This window comes from Gorilla gorilla, chromosome X, assembly GCF_029281585.2.
Source record: "Gorilla gorilla gorilla isolate KB3781 chromosome X, NHGRI_mGorGor1-v2.1_pri, whole genome shotgun sequence".
Lineage (NCBI taxonomy): Eukaryota > Metazoa > Chordata > Mammalia > Primates > Hominidae > Gorilla > Gorilla gorilla.
In genome coordinates, this window is record NC_073247.2 from 58899652 (window position 1) to 58922857 (window position 23206).

A 23206-nucleotide genomic window follows, 5' to 3' on the forward strand; every position below is an offset into this window, starting at 1 on the left:
AGGGCCTCACTCTGTGTCAGGCTGGAGTGCAGTGGTATGATTATGGTTCACTGCAGCCTCTACCTCCCCAGCTCCAGCGATCCTCCTGCCTCAGCCTCCTAAGTAGCTGGGACTACAGGTGTGCACTACCACACATGGCTATATTTATTTTTTTTTATAGCAATGGACTCTCACTGTGTTGCCCAGGCTGGTCTCAAACACCTGGGCTCAAGTGATCCTTCCACCTCAACCTTCCAAGTAACTGGGACAACAGGCACATGCCATTATACCTAATTTTTGTTTTGTTTTGTTTTTTTTGAGACGGAGTTTCACTCTTGTTGCCCAGGCTGGAGTGCAATGGCACGATCTTGGCTCACTGCAACCTCTGCCTCCTGGGTTAAAGCAATTCTCCTGCCTCAGCCTCCCGGGTAGCTGGGATCACAGGCATGTGCCACCATGCTCAGCTAATTTTGTATTTTTAGTAGAGACGGGGTTTCTCCGTGTTGGTCAAGCTGGTCGCAAACTCCCGACCTCAGGTGATCTACCCGCCTCTGCCTCCCAAAGTGCCAGGATTACAGGTGTGAACCACCATGTCCAACAATATTTTTTCAATTTTTTGTAGAGATGGGCTCTCACTATGTTGCCCAAGCTGATCTCAAACTCCTAGGCTCAAGTGGTCCTCCCACCTCAGCCTCCCAAGTAGCTGAGACTACAGGTGTGAACTACCATGCCTAGCCCAAATTTCCTTTTATGAGGACACCATTTGACCAGCCTGGGCAACATGGTGAAACCCCATCTCTACAAAAAAAATTTTGAAAATTAGCTGGGCATCATGAGGCCACGGTGGGAGGATCATCTGAGCTAGGGAGGTGTAGGCTGCAGTGAGCCATGATCACGGTGAGAGCCTGTCTTAAAAAAAAAGAAAAGGAGGTGGGGGGTGGGCACCAGTCAGGCACGGTGGCTCATGCCTATAATCCCAGGCTGACACAAGTGGATCGCCTGAGGTCAGGAGTTTGAGACCAGCCTGGCCAACATGGTAAAACCCCATCTCTACTAAAAATACAAAAATTAGCCGTGCATGGTGGCATATGCCTGTAATCCCAGCTACTTTGGAGGCTGAGGCAGGAGAATCACTTGAACCTGGGAAGTTGAGGTGGCAGTGAGCCAACATCATGGCACTACTGTACTCCAGTCTGGGCAACAGAGTGAGACTCTGTCCCAAAAAAAAAAGTGGGGGGCACCATTTGTATTGGATTAGGCCCACTCTATGAGTCCCACTTTAACTTAACCACCCTTTTAAAGTCCCTATCTCCAAATATAGTCACATTCTGTGGTATTGGGGGTTAGGGCTTTAACATATGAATTTGGGGAGGACACAGTTCAGTCTATAACATTCTGCTCTCTCTGGCCTCCCAGAATTCATGTCCTTGCATGCAAAATACCTTCACCCCCATCCCAGCAGCCCAAAACTCTCTTTTGTTTTTTTGGAGACAGGGTCTTGCTCTGTGGCCCAGGCTGGAGTGCAACGGCACGATCTCAGGTCACTGCAACCACAGGGTTTCACTATGTTGGCCTGGCTGGTCTTGAACTCCTGGCCTCAGATGATCCACCCACCTCAGCCTCCCAAAGTGTTGGGATTATAGGCATAATTCACTGTGCCATAAGCCACTCTGAAAACTCTTAATCAAGTCTAGCATTAACTTTCAGTCCCAAGTCTTACCTAAATATCATCCAAATCAAGTGTAAATGAGACTGGAGGTATGATTCATCCTGATGCAAAAATTCTTCTCTAGCTGTGAACCCGTGAAACCAGATAAATCATCTGCTTCCAAAATTCAGTGGTAGGACAAGCATAAGCTAGATAGATATTTCCATTCCAAAAAGGAGAAATCAGAAAGAAGAAAGGGATCACAGTCCAGGCGTGGTGACTCATGCATGTAATCCCAGCATTTTGGGAGGCTGAGATGGGAGGGTCACTTGAGCCCAGGTATTTGAGACCACCCTGGGCTACATGGTGAAACCCCGTCTCTACAAAAAACTAAAAAATTAGCTAGGTATGGTGGTACATGCCTATAGTCCCAGCTCCTCAGGAGGCTGAGGTGGGAGGATTGATTAAGCCCAGGAGGTCGAGGCTGCAGTGAGCCCTCTTCTCACCAGTGCACCCCAGACTGGGCGACAGAGCAAGACCCTGTCTCAGGAGAAAAAACAGGGATCACAGGTTCCGAATAAGTTTGAAACCGAATAGGGCAAATTCTATTAGATTTTTAAGGCTTGAGAATAATCCTGTTTGGCTCTATGTTCTGTCCTCTGGGCCCACCAGACTGGGGGCCCCACTTTCCTGGTTCACTGGAGAGGCGGTGTCTCTCCCTGAGCCCTGGGTGGCAGCCTGGCCCACTGAAACAGAGGAGGCCTGTTTGCCCTCTGGAACTGAGGAGGAGACAGCCCCACCTTTGGGATCATTCTCCCTTTTTCTTGAAGTATAATGCATGTTCACAGCCAGAAAGCTCTGTTGTCGTGTCCTGTTGAGTCCCAGAAGTCCTACATACAGTCTTCTTTCATTTTGTCCCATCTCTGTCCTCTTTAGTCCCAGCTGGCCGTGTTTCTGCTGGTATTACCCATCTGTATTCCTGGCTTCTGCCAAGATGGCTGATTAGGTCAGTGAGTCACACCCATGATCTCTTTGTGGCATGATTGTTTAGCCACACCCTTTGTCTTCTCACCAGAACACATTCTCAGCTTTTGCAGTGTTGGATAGGCTGAGAACTTTTTTATCTTCACATTCGAGTTCCCTTCTGCCTGACAATTTCTTTTGCAATTTCTCTCTTTCCTCTTGCATTCTACTAGAAGCAGCAAGGAGAAAAAGGCCACATAATATGCTGCTTAGAAATCTCCTTAGCTAAATCTCCCAAGTTCGCCTCTCACAAGTTCTACCTTCCACAAAACACTAGAATACAATTAACCAAGTTCTTTGCCTTCCCTCCGTTTTCCAATAACATATTCCTCATTTCCTTCTGAGGCCTCACCAGAAGCACTTTCAACATCCATATTTCTACCAGTAGCCTTCAAGATAATTGTCTTAGTCATTTGGACTGCTCTGACAAAATACTATAAACTGGGTAGCTTATGGGCAACTGAAATTTATTTCTCACAGTTCTGGGGTCTGGGAAGTCCAAAATCAAGGTGTTGGCAAATTCAGTGTCTAGTGAGGGCCTGCTTCCTCACAGATGGCTCCTTCCCTCTGTACCCTCATATGGTGGGAGGGTAGAACTCCGGTCCCTTCATCCCTTATAAGGGAATGACCTAAGGGAATGACCTAATCACCTCCCAAAGGCCCCACCTCCTAATATCATTACACTGGGGATTAGGTTTCAACATAGGAATTGGAGGTTGGGGGGACACAAATATTAAGATCATAGCAGCAACATAGGCTTTTTCTAACATGCACCTCAAAACTCTTTCAGCCTCTACCCATTACCCAGTTCCAAAGCTACTTCCATGTTTTAGGTATTTATTATGGCAGCACCCCACTTCCCAGGACCAAAATCTGTGTCAGTTTTCTAAAACTGCCATAACAAAATGCCACATACCTGGTGGCTTAAACAACAGAAATTTATTTCCTCAGAGTTCTGGAGGCGGAAAATCCAAGTTCAAGGTGTCAACCAGTTTAGTGTCCCCTGAGGCTTGTAGATGGTCACCTTCTCGCCGTGTCCTCACACAGTCTTCCCTCTGCCTGCGCATGTCGGTGTCCTAATCTCTTCTTATAGGGACACCAGCCAGAGTGGATTGGGACCCGCCTTCACCAACTTCATTTTAACTTAATCACCTCTTGAAAGGCCCTATTTTCAAATACAGTCACATTCTGAAGTATTGGGGGTTAGGGCTTCAGCATGAATTTTGGGGAGATACAATTCAGTCAGTAATATCGCTCTGTGCTCACCCCACTCACTCCCCAATACTTAACCTCACAGATCTTCCATCATTCACCCCACAGACCCCCATCACATGCCCTGATTACTCAGCCCACAGATTCCCATGCATTGCTGCCACATGGACCCCCCCCCAACACCCACCCTATAGACTTCCCATCACAAACCCTAAAGATCCCCCATCACTCACCCCACAGGCCCTATCGTGAATCCTACATATTCACGTCATTCACCTCACAGAGCCACATTACTCATCCAACAGACTCCATCCCTGGATCATTCAGCTTATTGGCCCCTAATCACTTCACTCACTCTACAGACTCACTCATCACTGACTCTACAGAGCTCTAATCACTCACCCCATTGACACCCCATTACTAACCCCACAGGTGCCTCCCACTCATCTCACAGGCCCTCCATGTCTCACACCACAAAGCCCCCTCACCTTACGAGCTAGCACATCAGCACCCCTACAGACCCCCAGTCATTCCCCCACCCCACAGATGCCCCCGTCACCCCATAGATCCTCATCAGTCATCTACAGATCCCCCATTCCTCAAAGACCTCCTTCACTCCCCCTACAGACTTGCCCCACAGCCCCCATCATTAATCCCACAGAATCCTGCCACTTGCCACTCAATACCCCATTCACTCCACAGGCTCCTCATGACCCTACAGACCCCGTCACTACCCCACAGATCCCTATTACTCAGTTTATTGTCCCCTGATCATACCTTCCAGAGAGGCCCCATCGCTAACCCCACAGACCCTAATCCTCCCCTGTGTTAGTCGGCTCTGGCTTCCATAACAAAATGCCACAGACCAGGTGGCTTAAACAACAAACAGTTTCTCACACTTTGGGAGGTTGGACAGTCCAAGTGCAAGGTGCCATCAGGGTTGGTGTCTGGTGGGGTTTCTCTCCTTGGCTTGCAGATGGCTACCTTCTTGCTGTGTCCTCACGTGGCCCTTTCTCTGTGCACTCATGCCCAGTGTCCCTCTTCTTATAAGGATACCAGTTCTACTGAATTAGGGCCCCACCCTTATAATCTCATTTAACCTTAATTACCTCCTTAAAGGCTCTATTTCAGATATAGTGACATTACGTTGAAATATTGGGGGCTGGTTCCCCTGATATTAGGGCTTCAACATATGAATTTGGGGAGGAGGACATCATTCAGTTCATAACACTCCCCATCACTCACCCCACAGATGCCACAGCTCTCACCTCACAGAGCCCCCAACACTCCTACCACATATATTCCATCACTCAGCCTCTTGGCTTCTGATAAGCCACCCCACAGATCCCCCATCACTCTTCCCACATACCCCATCAACTCCTAAGATACCCATCACTCTCCCTACCAACACACATTCATTTGTTTCACAGATTGCCCATTATTGACCCCACAGAAACCCCGTAACTCACCACACAGACCTCAACCCCATCACTCACCCCCACAGGCCCCTATCACCCCCAAAATCTTCACTCTGAAGATCCCATAACTCACCCCAGAAGCCCCTCATCAGTCACCCTAACAAACCCTATCACTGACCCCACAGACCCACCACTCATCCTACAGATGCCCCTTTACTAACCCTATAAGCATCCCCTAACTCACCTTGCAGAAGCCATCACTCAACCCACAGAGTCCATCTCTCATCCCACAGACCCCTTATCACTCACACCACCATCCCATCTCTCAACTCACGGTCCTCCACCATCCACCATATACACCCCATCACTCACCCACAGATGCCATCATTCACCCCTCAGACCCCCATGACTTACCTCATAGTGCACCTATCATGTACCCACAGACTCCCATCCACCCCAGGGATCCTCCGTCACTCTCCACAGACCTGCTATCATTCACCCAACAGACACCCCTCACTTACTCTACAGACCCCCATCACTCATCCTGCCGTCTATCATTACCTTATAGACCCTCCATCATAAAACAATTGGGTACTTGAGAAGTTTTGAAGAGATGGAAAAGAATAAATAATAAAACCACAGATACCTGTAGACTGGCTTCAAGTGACCTCTGTAAGGCCGGGCGCAGTGGCTCACTCCTGTAATCCCAACACTGGGAGGCTGAGGCGGGCAGATCACCTGAGGGTCGGGAGTTCGAAACCAGCCTGGCCAACATGGTGAAACCCCTTCTGCACTAAAAATACAAAAAAATTAGCCAGGTGTGGTGCCAGGCACCTGTAATCCCAGCTACTTGGGAGGCTAGGGCAGGAGAATCACTTGAACCCGGGAGGCAGAGGTTGCAATGAGCTGAGACTGCACCATTGCACTCAAGCCTGGGCAACAAGAACAAAACTCCGTCTCAAAAAAAGAAATATCAAGTGACCTGTGGACTTCAGTTCAAATCCTGGCTCTGCTTAGGCCTACAGTATATAGCTTTGGAGAAATGCCTCACTGTTAAGGTCAAAGCCCTGCATGATCTCACTCCATTCTCACCTCATCTGCTGTCACTCACCTATCATTCACTCTACTTAAAGGCATGCTGACTTCCTTGCTTTTCCTCAAACACAACAGGCATAGCCCCAAGTTCCATCCATTGCACTGCCTACTCTCTGTGACACTACCCCCTTTGACCTTGAGCTTGTTTCTCCCTGGCTTTCAGTACTCTAATCTGTAGAATGCTTAGAGTAATAACACCTACCTGCTATGGTTCGAATGTTTCTCCCCTCCAAAACTCATGTTGAAACTAAATCTCTATTTTAACAGTATTAAGGAGGTGGGAAATCCGACTACGGTATTTGAGAGATGGGACCTTGAGCGGTAATTAGGATTAGATTAGATGAGGTCATAAGGGTGGGGCATTAGTGGTTTTCTAAGAGGAGAAACAGATCTGAGCTAGCAAGGTCAGCACCCTTACCATGTGATGCCCTGCTCTGCCTCGCCACTCCACAGAGAGGCCCCACCAGCAGAAGGCCCTCACCAGATGTGACTCCTTGACCATGGACTTCCCAGCCTCCAGAACTGTAAGAAATAAATTTCTTTTCTTTCTTTTTTTTGGGGGGGGGGGGGTGTTGTTGTTGTTGTTTTTAGAGACAGGGTCTCACTTTGTCACCCGGACTAGAGTGTAGTGGCATGATCACAGCTCACTGCAGCCTCAAACTTCTGAGCATAAGCAATCCTCCTGCCTCAGCCTCCTAAGTAGCTAGGACTACAGGCATACTGCCACGCTCAGCTAATTTTTAAATTTTTTTGTAGAAACAGGGTCTTGCTATGTTGCTGAGTCTGTTTTGAACTGGCCTCAAAGCAATCCTCCCACCTCAGCCTCTCAAATTTCTTTATAAATTACCCAGTCTTCTGGGAAGTGAGGAGCCCCTCTGCCCGGCCAGCCGCCCCGTCCAGGAGGGAGGTGGGGGGGGGGGGTCAGCCCCCTGCCCGGCCAGCCGCCCCGTCCGGGAGGTGAGGGGCGCCTCTGCCCGGCCGCCCCCACTGGGAAGTGAGGAGCCCCTCTGCCCGGCCACCACCCCGTCTGGGAGGTGTACCCAACAGCTCATTGAGAACGGGCCATGATGACAATGGCAGTTTTGTGGAATAGAAAGGGGGGAAAGGTGGGGAAAAGATTGAGAAATCGGATGGTTGCCGTGTCTGTGTAGAAAGAGGTAGACATGGGAGACTTTTCATTTTGTTCTGTACTAAGAAAAATTCTTCTGCCTTGGGATCCTGTTGATCTGTGACCTTACCCCCAACCCTGTGCTCTCTGAAACATGTGCTGTATCCACTCAGGGTTGAATGGATTAAGGGTGGTGCAAGATGTGCTTTGTTAAACAGATGCTTGAAGGCAGCATGCTCGTTAAGAGTCATCACCACTCCCTAATCTCAAGTACCCAGGGACACAAACACTGCGGAAGGCCGCAGGGCCCTCTGCCTAGGAAAACCAGAGACCTTTGTTCACTTGTTTATCTGCTGACCTTCCCTCCACTATTGTCCTATGACCCTGCCAAATCCCCCTCTGTGAGAAACACCCAAGAATGATCAATAAAAAAAAAAAAAATAAATAAATAAATAAATAAATAAATAAATAAAATAAATAAATAAATAAATTACCCAGTCTTGGGTATTTGATTATAGCAACAGAAAAATGGACTAAGATACTACCTCATAGGGTTTTTATGCAGATTATAAGAATTAATTTATGTAGACTGCCTAGCATATACTTTATATTTGTTGAATGGAAGAATGAATAAACAAAAAAGAAAGTTCTCCCCAGGACTATGGCAAGGACCTCCTTTTTGATCTCCTTGCTTCCAGTATCTTTCCATCCAAAGCTCTCCCCAGGACCAAGACAGAGGCATCTGACCACATCATACCCCTGTCTAAACCTTTGCCCCAGTGTCCTTAGGATCGATTCCAAACTCCAGGCTAATGGTTTGCACATCCCACCCTATGATAAATGAAAAGCAGGCTCTTACTCCTTGTTTCCATCAGAAAATCCAGCAGTGCTATAAGTGATTTTGACTCTAAACACATGGGGCAAGAGAGACATGCCAATAATCCTTTTCTGGCTTTCAGAGAAAATCCCCATTATTTATACCTTCTAAAAATAGAGATATCTATTTAATATTAATACCAAGGCAACATGTTATCTTAAAAGACACCAAAATAGAATTGCAGACTTACCTAAAAAGTTAACCTTGAGGGTTGCGTCCATATGACACGGACACAATAGTTGGAGCACTAGTATCTTACAAGACTCCTTTGTTGGAAATAACGTTTGCTTTTGTTTTTTGTTTACTTTTTTTTTTGAGACGGAGTCTCGCTCTGTTGCCCAGGTTGGAGTGCAGGCTGGAGTGCAGTGGCGGCTCACTGCAAGCTCCGCCTCCCAGGTTCACACCATTCTCCTGCCTCAGCCTCCCGAGTAGCTGGGACTACAGGTGCCCGCCACCACGCCTGGCTAATTATTTTGTATTTTTGGTAGAGACGGGGTTTCACCGTGTTAGCCAGGATGGTCTCCATCTCCTGACCTCGTGATCCGCCCGCCTCGGCCTCCCAAAGTGCTGGGATTACAGGCGTGAGCCACTGTGCCCAGCCAGAAATAACATTTGTAAGTGCAGCCTGTATTTTGTCCAAACTGCACGGATGTTGTGCAATTAAGTGGGAAGACTGCCTTTTTGCATTTTGCCACATATAAAGTTTCTCAGAAGAGTCTAAGATATATTCAATAATTCAGCCAATATCTAGTAGACATACACCATTTAAGAACAGGACCAACCTTAACATGTTACGAAGATTAGGTAAGACAAAAGCAAAGTTTTGTGGGCTTTTTTTTTTTTAATCAGGTTCTCACTCTGTCACCCAGGCTGGAGTGTAGTGGCGTGATCACAACTCCATTGCAGCCTGGACCTCCCAGGCTCAAGTAATCCTCCCACCTCAGCCTCCCGAATAGCTAGGAGCACAGGTGCGCACCATCAGACCCAGCTAATTTTTTTTTTTTTAATTTTGTAGGGACAGGGTCTTCCTATGTTGCCCAGGCTGGTCTCGAACTCCCCGGCTCAAGCAATCCTCCCACTTTGGCCTCCCAAAGTGCTGGGATTACAAGTGTGAGCCACTGTGCCTGACTCAGTTTATTTTTTAAAATTTTTCTTCATTTATTCTTGGCCTCTTCCATTCATTGTTTTGATCACTAACTATGTGCTCAGCACATTGCTGAGCCTTTTGCATGCTCTGCTGGGCATTCACCATTTGCTCTTCCGGATCCATTATCCACCCTGCTCTGGGACCCCAGAAAGCTGATCTTTTATAGATGGTATCATTTGGGCCCCATTGATTGGTTCGTAGTTGAGCCTGGCCACTTCTCTTTCAATTGGTCCCTGGCAGTCAGTACCAACATTTTAGTCAGGTTTCAAAGAAATCTCTAGACCAAGCTGGACAGAGGGCTTTTCCAGTGATTCAGTGATTCCCCAAGATCTGAGAATGTGAAACTTGGAAAAGGGACACAAAGACCGGGGATCCTTTGAGCTGGTTCAATAATGGCAGAGCTTTAGAGATATGCTGCTGAGCTCCCTGGGTCTGTCTCGCTTTCTGCCTTCTGAAGGCTTGATTGTTAACTTCTTCCTGGGTTTCAATTAGAAGCATTAGTGTCCTTCCTGGAGTTGAATTACCTGGAAGTTTGCCTCCTAGATGTATAAACTTGGGAAAGTATGATCTCGTCAAGTTTCAGACAAAGGCAAACTAAAAAGCTAGAACTCCAGAGAGCATAATAGTGTTTTTGGGGGGCAAATTATTTAATGAAGTATAACATTCATACAGGAAGTACAAAAATCATCAGTGTACAAAATCTCCATGAATTTTCACAATGTGTAAACCATTTTCCTGTTTTTTATCTGACCTTACTAAGTCAGGGTATAAATTATTAATTTTTTTTGAAACAGGGCCTTGCTCTGTGGTGCAGGTTAGGGCAGTGGTGTGATCACCGCTCACTGCAGCCTTGACTTCCTGGGCTCAGCTATCCTGCCGCTTCAGCCTCCCGAGTAGCTGGGACTGCAGGTGTGCGCCACCACGTCCAGCTAATTGTTTAATTTTTTGTTAGAGACGGGGTCTCGCTGTGTTGCCCAGGCTGGTCTAGAACTCCTGGGCTCAAGCGATCAGCCCGCCTCGGCTTCCCAAAGTGCTGAGATTATAAGGCGTGAGCCACTGCACCCTGCTGAGTATATTTTTAAAAACACTTTACCCGAGGGCTGTGGCTCACACCTGTAATCCCAACACTTTGAGAGGCCGAGACGGGTGGATCACTTGAGGTCAGGAGTTCGAGACTAGCCTGGGCAACAAGGCTAAATCCTGTTTATACAAGATATACAAAAATTGGCTGGGCGTGGTAGCACGCGCCTGTAGTCCCAGCTCTTGGGAGGCTGAGGCAGGAGGATCGCTTGATCATAGCTCACTTTGAGGCTACAGTGAGCTGTGATCGCGCCATTGCACTCCAACCTGGATGACAGAGCGAGACCCTGCCTAAAAAAGAAAAAAAAAGGATTTTTTTCCGTTCAGTGGATTCATTTGAAGCGAGGGCCACCGGTATTTGAAATAGATGACATCATCTGCCAGCAGAGGCGTGAGGCAACTTGAGGCGGGGTGTGGGCCTGACGTCATCACGCAGCCTCTTCCTTTCCCCGCCCCCTTCTCTTGGCGAACGGGGTGTCAGTTTAACACCTCCGTGAATCCGGAAGTATGCTGTCAAAACAACCAAACCACGGGGCTGGGGGAGGCGGGGCCTCAGTAGGCGTCTGCACGCTAGCTGAAATAGAGCAAAATGCCCGACTTTTGGGGGCGGGGCTCCTGGCAACAGCACTCTAGGCGCAGGCGCAGAGGCGACCTCCAGGCAGGGCCAGGTGGGAGGGACGGTGGGGGGTAGGGTCGCGCGGCGCCCTCTGCGCCTGCGCCCCGGCACGAGGTGGGGCGGCGGGCGTCAGTACAGTACAGTGTGCGCCGGGTTGGGGGGCAGCGGTCAGCCGTCACCCTGAGACGGGCGGCGGCAGGATGGCGACAGCCTCCGGGGCCGCGGACTTGTCTGGCTCCGGAGCGCCCCCGCCCGGTGTGGGAGCTCAGGCGGCGGCGGCCGCTGAGGAGGAGGAGCGAGAGGTGGTGCGGGTCCGAGTCAAGGTGAGGCTGGCGGTGAGTCGGCCCAGCCGCCGAGGCATCCCAGGGGAGGGGGAGGCGGTGGCTGTCATAGGATGGAGGGCGGGACCTGAGATTTCGGACATAACCTGAGCGGCGAAGCTTGAGGGCCAAGTGATGGTGGCGAGGGGTAGGGAGGGCCTGAGAGCCTGAAAGCGTTAGCGACGTACCTTGGGGCGTGGGACTGAAAATGGAGGGGCGAGGCGGGGGTCTATGGGATGAATGGGTGGGGCTTATAGACAAAGGGGAGGGGCTATGGGGCTGGAGGAGGGGCCGCAGTAGTTGAGGGTGGGGCTCTGAGGAATGAGAAGGTGCTGGCTCTGAAGTCAGTCAACCCATGTGTTGAGAGTGCACTTATGTGCAAGTTCCCACTTTGATGAGCTGACAGGCTCGTGGGTGGAGACAACTAAAGAAATGAGATGCTTCGGACACTAAAATAATGAAAAAGGTTATGAAATAGGGAGTCACGTTAGCCAAGGTTGTACAGGGAAATCCCCAGAGGAGGTATTGAAGGAGCAGAGACCCGAATAAAAGGAGTCAGCCATGTGCATATTAGAAGGGAAGAGTATTCTAGGCAGAAGGAATAGCAAGGGCAAAGACTAGAGGATGGGAATGAGCCTGGCATGTTCCCGTAGGTTCCTGATTGCTGGAGTGGAGAGAATGAGGGGAAGAGTGGTAGGAGGTGAATCAGAGCGCTAAGACAGAGACAGATCGCCAAGGGCCTTTGGTGTGTATGCTGAGGAAGAACGCTGTTGCCATAGTTCCAGTAAACAATGATGGTGGCTCCGACCAACCAGTGGCACTGGCAGTGATAAGAGGGTCCACACATCACTTCCGTGTAATAGAGCTCTAAGGTAGAAGTTTGACATTCAGAAAAAAGATGATGCCTGAGCTGGGCGTAAACCACGTGAAGAAAGTGGGAGGGATGTTCCAGACAGGGGATCAGCACAGTCAATGGCCTGGAGTCAGGGTGGTTTCAAGGTAACTTCTAACAGTTTGGTACTACTAGAGTGTAAAGTTCAAAAAACCTGGTGAGAGGCTGGCTGGGGCCCCATAGGCCCGCTTGCTGGGACTCTAGGGTTGCCATTGAAGAGATTTAAGCAGGGGAGTGTTGTAGGTAGATGTGTTAGATTGGTTACAGCACCATAGAGGACTGATTTAACAGGAGCCAGACTGGACACGGTGATTCTGGCAACCATAGTTGAAGGGATATAGAAGAAGGATTGGGGGCCTGAACCCTTGCAGTAGCCTCCTCCTCACTGGACCCTGTGGTCCAGAACACCTGCCTTGATCTGGCCCCTGGCACCTCTCTGACTTTGCCTTCTACCACTCTGCACCTCACTCTTCAGCATGGTGATGGGGCCCCTGGTGGCCTACCCCATGTCTTCTCTCCCCAGAAATGTGAGAGCTTCTTGCCGCCAGAGTTCCGCTCTTTTGCTGTAGATCCCCAGATCACCTCGCTCGACGTGTTGCAGCACATCCTCATCCGAGCCTTTGATTTGAGTGGGTGAGTGGGAAGATGCTGGGGACTGTCCAGTGGGCCACCGACCTCTACAGTGGCTATCTGGCCTTTGTTTGTTTGGTAGAGTTTTTGTTTATTTTACTACTACAAATAATCCCACAGTGAACAGCCACGTATGCATGTCTTGGAGCACAGTAGTCTACTTTTATCTGTGGTTTTGCTTTCTGCAGTTTCAGTTACCCATGGTCAACCTCAGTCTGCAAATATTACATACAATAAGATATTTTGAGAGAGAGAGAGAGACCACATTCATATTACTTTTATTACAGTTTACAGACAGTCCCCAACTTACAATAACTGGACTTAGGATTTTTCAACTTTACAATGGTGCAAAAGCGATACGCATTTGGTAGAAACTGTACTGCAAGTGCCCAGCGATTCTGCTTTTCACTTTCAGTACAGTGTTCAATAAATTACATGAAATATTCAACACTGTTGTAAAACAGACTCTGTGTTAGATGATTTTCCCAACTGTAGGCTAATGTGAGTGTTCCGAGCACGTTTAAGGTAGGCTAGGCTAACCTGTGATGTTTGGTAGGTTAGATGTGTTAAATGCATTTTCCTTTTTATTTCTTTTTTTTTTTTTTTTTTTTTGAGATGGAGTCTCACTGTCACCCAGGCTGCAGTGCAGTGACATCTCCCAGGTTCAAGTGATTCTCCTGTCACAGCCTCCCAAGTAGCTGGGACTACAAGCATGCACCACTATGCCTGGATAATTTTTTTTTTTTTTGAGACGGAGTTTTGCTCTTGTCCCCCGGGCTGCAGTGCAGTGGCGCAGTCTCAGCTCACTGCAACCTCCGCTTCCCGGGTTCAAGTGATTCTCCTGCCTCAGCCTCCCAAGTAGCTGGGATTACAGGCACGCACCACCACGCGTGCTAATTTTTGTATTTTTATTAGAGACAAGGTTTCACCATGTTGGTCAGGCTAGTCTCGAACACCTGACCTCAAGTTACCTGTCCACCTCGGCCTCCCAAAGTGCTAGGATTACAGGTGTAAGCCCCCGCGCCCAGTCCCAGATAGTTTTTTGATCTTCTCTTTTTTTTTTTTTTTGGAGACAGAGTCTCACTCTGTCACTTAGGTTGGAGTGCAGTGGCCCGATCTTGGCTCATTGCAGCCTTTGCCTCCCGGGTTCAAGTGATTCTCATGCCTCAGCCTCCAGAGTAGCTGGGATTACAGGTGTGCACCACCACACTCAGCTAATTTTCATGAGGTTGGTCAGGCTGGTCTCAAACTCCTGATCTCAAGTGATCTGCCCACCTCGGCCTCCCAAAGTGTTAGGATTACAGGCACGTGAGCCTCTGCACCCGGCCAATTTTTTGTATCTTTAGTAGAGACAGGGTTTCGCCATGTTGCCCAGGGCAGTCTCAAACTCCTGAGCTCAAGCAATCTGCCCGCCTCAGCCTCTCAAAGTGCTGGGATTACAGGTGAGCCACTGCGCCCAGCCAAATGCATTGTCAACTTACAGTATTTCCAACTTACGATGAGTTTATTGGTACATAACCCTGTCATAAGTCAAGAAGCATCTGTATTGTCATAATTGTTCTATTATTGTTAATCTCTTACTGTGCCTAATTTATCAATTAAACCTTATCATAGGTATGTATGTATATGGAAAAAAAACATAGTATATATAGGGCTTGGTACTATCTGCAGTTTCAGGCATCCACTCGGGGAGGGGGGGGGGGGTCTTGGAATGTATCCCCTGTAGATAAAGAGGGACTACTGTATTTGGAAACATCTAGTCATAGGATAAATTCCTAGCAGTGGTATTGCCAGGTAAAAGGGTATTTGCTTTAAAAAAAATTTTTTTTTGAGACAGAGTCTCATTCTGTCGTCCAGGCTGGAGTGCAGTGGTGTGATCTCGTCTCATTGCAACCTCCACCTCCTGAGTTCAAGCAATTCTCCTGCCTCAGCCTCCTGAGTAGCTGGTACTACAGGCATGCGCCACCATGCCCGGCTAATTTTTGTATTTTTAGTAGAGATGGGGTTTCACCGTGTTGGCCAGGATCATCTCGATCTCCTGACCTCGTGATCCACCCGCCTCTGCCTCCCAAAGTGCTGGGATTACGGGCATGAGCCACCGCACCTGGCCTGCTTTTTAAACTATTAATGGGTGTTTCCAAAATGCTCTCCAGACAGGTTTTATCAATTTATGATCTCGGCCGGGCGCTGTGGCTCATGCCTGTAATCCCAGCACTTTGGGAGGCTGAGGCGGGTGGATCACGAGGTCAGGAGATCAAGACCATCCTGGCTAACACGGTGAAACTCCATCTCTACTAAAAATACAAAAAATTCTCCGGGCGTGGTGGTGGGCGCCTGTAGTCCCAGCTACTTGGGAGGCTGAGGCAGGAGAATGGCATGAGCCCGGGAGGCAGAGCTTGCAGCGAGCCGAGATCGCACCATTGCACTCCAGACTGGGTGACAGAGTGAGACTCCGTCTCAAAAAAAAAAAACAAACAAACGAATTTATGATCTCATCAGCAGCACATAAATGCCTGTTTCCCTCACACCCTCGCAAACACTGGTTACTGTAAAACTGCAAAATTTGCCAATCTGATAGCTGAAAAGTGGTGTCTCTTGGGGGCAGATGTGATAGTCATTTTGTTGTGGTGGTGATTTTGGAGGAATACATACACATGGTAAGAAATTCAAACAGTACACAATTGTTGGGTATTTAGGATGTTTCCATGGTTATGATGAGCATCACGCAACAAACTTCTTTACATAGTTGCACAAGTATAGCTGAAAAATTCTTAGTTGTTATTAGACTTTCTTACATAAACATTTTTGTTGTGAAAAATAACAAACACAGATTGCTTTTTTTTTTTTAATGTAGTAAGAAGGCTGCTTTCTTCCCACTTCGGTCCCACATCTACCCCAGAAGGGACCAACTTTTTTTTTTTTTTTTTTTGAGATGGAGTCTTGCTCTGTCGCCCAGGCTGGAGTGCAATGCCACAATCTTGGCTCACTGCAACCTCCACCTCCCAGGTTCAAGCGATTCTCCTGCCTCAGCCTCCTGAGTAGCTGGGATTACAGGCACCTGCCACCACACCCAGCTAATTTTTTTTGTATTTTTAGTACAGAAGGGGTTTCACCATGTTGACCAGGCTAGTCTCAAACTCCTGACCTCAGGTGATCCACCCACCTCGGCCTCCCAAAGTGCGGAGATTATAGGCGTGAGCCACTGCACCCGGCCAACATTTTACCAGTTTCCAATGTGACCTCCAGATACAAGCAGGTGTGTACCTGCTTGTATGTGTTCGTGTAACAAAGTGGGTATAAATGACCTGATCTCAGGCTGCCCATAATCCTTGGCACAGTACCTTGCACATAGTAGGAAGTTGTTTTCAACACCTTCTATATTACCCTCCTTGTTTTGGAAACTGTCCCTGAGGCCTCCAGGGCACCAGGGGCCCTGAGAGCTCCCTCGTATCCCCTGTCCAGGAAGAAGAACTTTGGCATCAGCTACCTGGGCCGGGACCGGCTAGGACAGGAAGTTTACCTCTCACTTCTATCTGACTGGGACCTCAGCACAGCCTTTGCCACTGCCTCCAAACCTTACCTGCAATTGCGTGTAGATATTCGGCCCTCGGAGGACAGTGAGTACCCAGTGCCCCCAGGAGCACTGCTCTGGAACCCCTTTACCCCATAGGGTGATGCTACCCCTCACAGTACACTCCCTCATGGTGGGATGGGTAGCAAGGTATCCTAGCTATAGATCCTGGCTCAGCCACTAGGCCACAATTTCTTCACTTGTAAAGAGATAATTGTATCTTAGAACCATTGTGAGGCCTTGTATCTTAGAACCATTGTGAGGGGAAATTCATATAAAATGCCTGGAACAGAGCATGACTGCATAATGAAGGCTCAGAAAGTGTTATCTCTAATAATGATAATTGTATTATACTATTATAACATATAACTGAGTAATGTATGTAATAATTAGATATAATGCAGATTTATAATATAGTATAACGGTATAGCTTTAGCATTATGTATTTCAGTTATAATACCTAAATATAACAATGCGTATTATAATAATGCTAGTTGTGTTTATTCATTCAGTCATTCTGCACCCATATTCATTTGTTTGTATTCTTGCTCACTCATTCATTTGTTCCCTTGACCTCTCAGCCACTTTTTCTCTTCTCATCTTTGTTCTTCCACTCTTGCCTATTCTGGTCCCTGCGAGCACACAGATAAATTAGGACGTGGTCTCAAAATTTGATTACAGACCATACATTAGATAATTGTATCAGTATTAAATTTCCTGGGTGTGTGTCTTAGTCATTTTGTGCTACTATAACAGAATACCACAGACTGAGGAATTTGTAAAGAAGAGAAATTTATTTCTCACAGTTTTGGAGACTGGGAAGTCCAAGATCAAGGTGCTGGCAGGTTGTGTGTCTAGTGAGGGCTTTCTTGCTGCATCCTCACATGACAGAAGAGCAGAAGAGAGTGAACCCACACCCTCAACCTCTTTATAAGAGCCCAAATCCGCTGGGCACGGTGGCTCATGCCTGTAGTCCCAGCACTTTGGGAGGCTGAGGCAGGCGGATCACCTGAAGTCAGGAGTTCGAGACCATCCTGGCCAACATGGTGAAACCCTGTCTCTGCTAAAAAAAAATACAAAAATTAGCCAGGTGTAGTGGCACATGCCTATAATCCCAGCTACTCGGGAGGCTGAGGCATGAGAATCGCTTGAACCCGAAAAGCAGAGGTTGCAGTGAGCCAAGATCTTGCCACTGCACTCCAGCCTGGGTGACAGAGCGAGACTTCATCTCAAAAAAAAAAAAAAAAAAAAAAAAAGGCTGAGCACGGTGGCTCACGCCTGTAATCCCAGCACTTTAGGAGGCCGAGGCGGGCAGATCACAAGGTCAGGAGATCGAGACCACCCTGGCTAACACGGTGAAACCCTGTCTTTACTAAAAATACAAAAAAATAGCCGGGCGTGGTGGCGGGTGCCTGTAGTCCCAGCTACTCGGGAGGCTGAGGCAGGAGAATGGCATGAACCCGGGAGGCGGAGCTTGCAGTGAGCCAAGATCGCACCACTGCACTCCAGCCTGGGCAACAGAGCAAGACTCCATCTCAAAAAATAAATAAAATAAAAAATAAAAAAAAGAGCCCTAATCCCATCTGTGAGAGCTCTACCCTCAGGACTTAATCACCTCTTAAAGGCCCCCACCTCTTAATATGATCACATTGGTCATTAAATTGCAACACATGAATTTGAGAGGACACATTCAAACCATAGCAGTGTGGTACTGGTATCATATCTATTGAAGGAAAATATCCTTGTTCTTGGGGAAAACACAGTTAAGTATGAAGGGGTAAAATGTCATGATGTCTGCAAATAAGTTGGCAAAAATAATGTGTTTATATACAGAGAGAGTGAGATAAAGCAAATGTGGCCCAAAAAAATGTTAATAGAGGATCTAGATGAAGTATGTATGGGTGTTCAGTGTATTCTTTTAACTTTATTGTAGGTTCAAAATTGTTTTAAATAGTTGTGGAGTGGAAGATGTGGTTCCCAGCCTCAGGGAACTCACATGCCCATTTGGGATGAGTCGAGCACTTTATTGATGTCATAATAACATATAAATAGCTAATGTGTAGTGAACACTTAGGGCCATTCTGTGCACATAATATTTTTTCATTGAATTGTCAAAATAATCCTATAGAGTAGGGACAATCATTTTCCCCATATTATAGATGAGGAAACTGAGGCTCAGAGAGGTGACAGGACTCGTCCCAGTTATACAGACAGTAAGTTGAAGAGCAAGATTTGAACTCAGGAAGTTGAAGAGCAAGATTTGAACTCAGGCAGTGGCTGAACTGGCTCCAGAGTCCTTGTTCTTAACCATTTAACTCTACAACATTTTGGACTTGTTAAAATTGGCAGCTTTGCAAAAGAGAGACAGAGGAGAGAGAGAAACAAGAGTCAGAGGGAAAGATAGTGACAGAGATGGGCAGGAAGCCAAATAGGAAAAGCCAGGTAGCCAGACACACAGGAACCTCTGCCACTGAGTAGCCATATGTGCTTATGTCAGTCACTTAATTCCCTGGGCCTTGTTTTCCTCACCTGTAAAAGAGACACAGTAGCACTATTTCAGGAAAAAAATCAAATCTGCATGGCTACGAAACGTGGAGAAAACCCCAAGTGCATGAGAACTGGGACGAATGCCAGTAAAGCAGAGTGACAGACAGAAAGACACCCAGCAGTCTGGCAGGAATACATCTTTAAAAGGTCATCTTTTTAGGCCAGGCGCCGTGGCTGACGCCTGTAATCCCAGCACTTTGGGAGGCCGAGGCAGGTGGATCACCTGAGGTCAGGAGTTCGAGACCAGCCTGGCCAAACATGGCGAAACCATGTCTCTACTAAAAATACAGAAATTAGCCGGGCGTGGTGGTAGGCGCCTGTAATCCCAGCTACTCGGGAGACTGAGGCAGGAGAATTGCTTGAGCCTGGGAGGCAGAGGTTGCAGTGATCCGAGCTCGTGCCACCGCACTCCAGCCTGAGTGACAGAACTAGAGTCCATCTCAAAAAAAAAAAAAAAAAAAAAAAAGAAGCCCTCTGTCTTATTTACCAAATTCCTGCACAACATGGGTCTGTTTCTGAATTCCTGATTCTCTTACGTTGATCTATTTATTAAATTCTAAGCCAATTCTATGTTGTTTTAATCATTGTAGTAGTTTGTTTGTTTGGTTTTGAGGTTTTTTTTTTTTTTTTTTTTTTTGAGACAGGGTCTCACTCTGTCATCCTTGCTGGAGTGCAGTGGCCCAATCTCAGCTCACTGCAGCCTCCGCCTCCCAGGCTCAAGCAATTGTCCCACGTCAGCCTCCTGAGTAGCTGGGCCTACAGGCACATGCCCCCATGCCCAGCTAATTTTTGTATTTTTTGTAGAGACAGGGTTTCGCCATGTTGCCCAGGCTGGTCTTGAACTCCTGGACTCAAGCAGTCTGCCCGCCTCAGCCTCCCAAAGTGCTGGGATTACAAGCAAGAGCCACCGCACCCAGCCTTAATCATTATAGTTTTATGATATGTTTTCATGTTTTCCTTTTTAAAAAATTTTCTTGAATATTCTTGTTCACTTACTGTTCTTTTTATTTAATAAATTAGCTTATTATTCCATTAAAATCCTGACGGGAATTTGATTGGAGTCATATTTTTAAGAGAAACTAATCTTTCATTACCCAGTAAATACATTCTTATTAAAAATAAAAGCATTTTAAATAATGCTGAAGTCTCCTGGGAACGCTATGCCTAATCTCAATCCCCTACCCTACCCTTTTTGCCCTGAGGGAATCGGTTTGATATGTAACTTTGCATGTCCTTTACTTATTTACACTCCCTACACACACATTTATCCACATATGTGAGTATATTCATATTTGTGTGTCTGTACACATAAACGGTATGTGTTTAACATAAGGTATTCTACACATTAATATGTAAGTGTCCAATATATGGAGCTATCATTAGACATATTAGTGGCATTCTCATGATCATTTTCATGGCTGTGAAAGCAACAGACATGTTGGGACTGTTTGGATGGCCCAGTCCCTCTTTCTGGGAAAAAGCCAGTTTCTGTCACCTCTACAGTTGGGAGATTACAAAGCCTAGACCTTTGACCAATTTGTACTTTTCCGATATGAATCTTTTTTTTTTCTTTTTGAGACTCTCTTTGTCACCAAGGCTGGAATGCAGTGACGCAAATATGGCCCACTGCAGCCTTGACCTCAAGCTCTCCTCCTGCCTCAGGCTTTCAAGTAGCTGGGACTACAGGTGTGCACCACCATGCCCAGCTAATTTTTGTATTTTTTGTAGAGACATGGTTTTGCCATGTTGGCCAGGCTGGTCTCGAACTTCTGACCTCAAGTGATCCACCCACCTCGGCCTCTCAAAGTGTTTGGATTACAGGCGGGAGCCACCGCGCCCAGCCCCCAACCTCCTTTCTATCATATGTACTGCAAATATTTTTCCCAGTTGATCTTTTGTTTTTTGGCTTTGCTTACGGGATGGATCTGTTTTGTCCTATCAAAATTAAACATTTGATTGCACGCCTACACAGATATCTATCTTTTTCTTTATGATTTCTGAGTTTCTCCTTTTTATTGCAGGTGGAGGGACAGAGTTTCACTCTCATTGCCCAGGCTGGAGTGCAATGGCGCGATCTCGGCTCACTGCAACCTCCGCCTCCTGGGTTCAAGTGATTCTCCTGCCTCAGCCTCCCAAGTAGCTGGGATTACAGGCATGTGCCACTACACCTGGCTACTTTTGTATTTTTAGTAGAGATGGAGTTTCACCATGTTGGTCAGGCTGGTATCGAATTCCTGATCTCAAGTGATCCACCTGCCTGGGCCTCCCAAAGTGGTGGGATTACAGGCGTGAGCCACTGTGCCTGGCTGAGTTTCTCCTCTTACTTTGGGACATGTTCCCCATCCATAAGCTTATACAAATATTCTATATTTTCTTCTACTATGCTTATTGTTTTCTTTTTTACATGTAAATCTTTTCTCTGTCAGCATTGTGATAAGCAGACCTAGCTTTAAAAAAATCAAGATAGTCAATTATGCCAGCATCATTTTTTTTTATTTAATTTTTTTTTTTTGAGACGAAGTTTTACTCTTATTGCCCAGGCAGGAGTGCAGTTGCACAGTCTCAGCTCACTGCAGCCGCCGTCTCCTGGGTTCAAGCAATTCTCCTGACTCAGCCTCCCAAATAGCTGGGATTACAGGTGCCCGCCACCATGCCCAGCTAATTTTTGTATTTTTAGTAGAGATGAGGTTTTGCCATGTTGGCCAGGTTGGTGTCGAACTTATGACCTCAGGTGATCCACCCACTTCAGCCTCCCAAAGTGCTGAGATTACAGGCATGAGCCACTGCGCCCAGCCTGCCAGCATCATTTATTAAATAATCACCTTTTCTGCAGTGATTCGAAATGCCACGTTTGTCACATATTCAGTTCCCATATATACAAGCTTGGATTTATTTCTGGGCTTTCTATTGCATTCTACCAATGGGCTCTATTTGTCTACTGCTGTGCTAACACCATGTTATTTTTATGACAGTGGTTTTGTGGTCAATTTTTTTTTTTTTTTTTTTTTTGAGACGGAGTCTCGCTCTGTCGCCCAGGCTGGAGTGCAGTGGCGCAATCTCAACTCACGGCAAGCTCCGCCTCCCAGGTTCACGCCATTCTCCTGCCTCAGCCTCCCTAGTAGCTGGGGCTACAGGCGATAAGCTTTTGCCATCCTCCCACTGTTCTTTGTCTTAACTTTTTTTTTTTGGAGATGGAGTCTTGCTCTGTCGCCCAGGCTGGAGTGCAGTGGCACAATCTTGGCTCACTGCAAGCTCCGCCTCCTGGGTTCACGCCATTCTCTCGCCTCAGTCTCCCAAGTAGCTGGGACCAGAGGCGCTCGCCACCACGCCCGGCTAATGTTTTGTATTTTTAGTAGAGACAGGGTTTCACCGTGTTAGCTAGGATGATCTCGATCTCCTGACCTCGTGATCCACCCACCTCGGCTTCCCAAAGTGCTGAGATTACAGGCATGAGCCACCGCGCCCGGCCTGTCTTAGCTATTCTTAAATGTGAATTCTTCTATAGAAACCTTAAGATAATTTTATCCGGTTCCAGGAAAAACCCCCATTCAATTTCTGACTGGCATTGCACTGAGTTTATATATTAATTTAGGGTTTGGGAAGTTTGACGATTTTATGATAAGGAAATGCGCGTATCATGAATATTATGTAATACCACAAGCAGGGTCTGGGCCAGCAGCCCAGCAGCCCATAATGAAACACTTGGATGTTTCTTCAGGGAAATGTGTGCATATTCACACTACGTGGGTTATATAAAGACTATATATAGTCTCCTGTCAGTTCAGATCAGGTTTTGCTACTAGGTGAGTTTGTGTTTGTAGACATTCTTTGCCTGTTTTTTGTTTGTTTGTTTGTTTTTTTGAGACACTCTGTTGCCAGGCTGGAGTGCAGTGGCACAATGCCGGCTCACTGCAACCTCTGCCTCCCAGGTTCAAGCGATTCTCCTGCCTCAGCCTCTTGAGTAGCTGAGATTACAGGCACACGCCACCACACCCAGCTAATTTTTGTATTTTTAGTAGAGACGGGGTTTCACCATGTTGGCC

The 23206-nt window shown here is 47.1% G+C and overlaps 1 protein-coding gene across 4 annotated transcripts in view; it reads left to right on the plus strand.

Moving 5' to 3' along the window:
• The first annotated feature begins 1307 nt into the window (after nt 1-1307).
• TBC1D25 (TBC1 domain family member 25) overlaps nt 1308-23206 on the plus strand; it is a 31567-nt gene continuing 9668 nt past the window's right edge. Inside the window, exons 1-4 of one of the 4 annotated variants that reach the window (XM_055375716.2) lie at nt 1308-2633; nt 6829-6899; nt 12939-13048; nt 16508-16662. In XM_055375716.2, coding sequence (XP_055231691.1) covers nt 6876-6899; nt 12939-13048; nt 16508-16662 — 289 coding nt within the window. In that variant the 5' untranslated portion in view covers nt 1308-2633; nt 6829-6875. The other 3 variants (XM_031005970.3, XM_055375715.2, XM_031005971.3) reach the window with 3 other exon arrangements.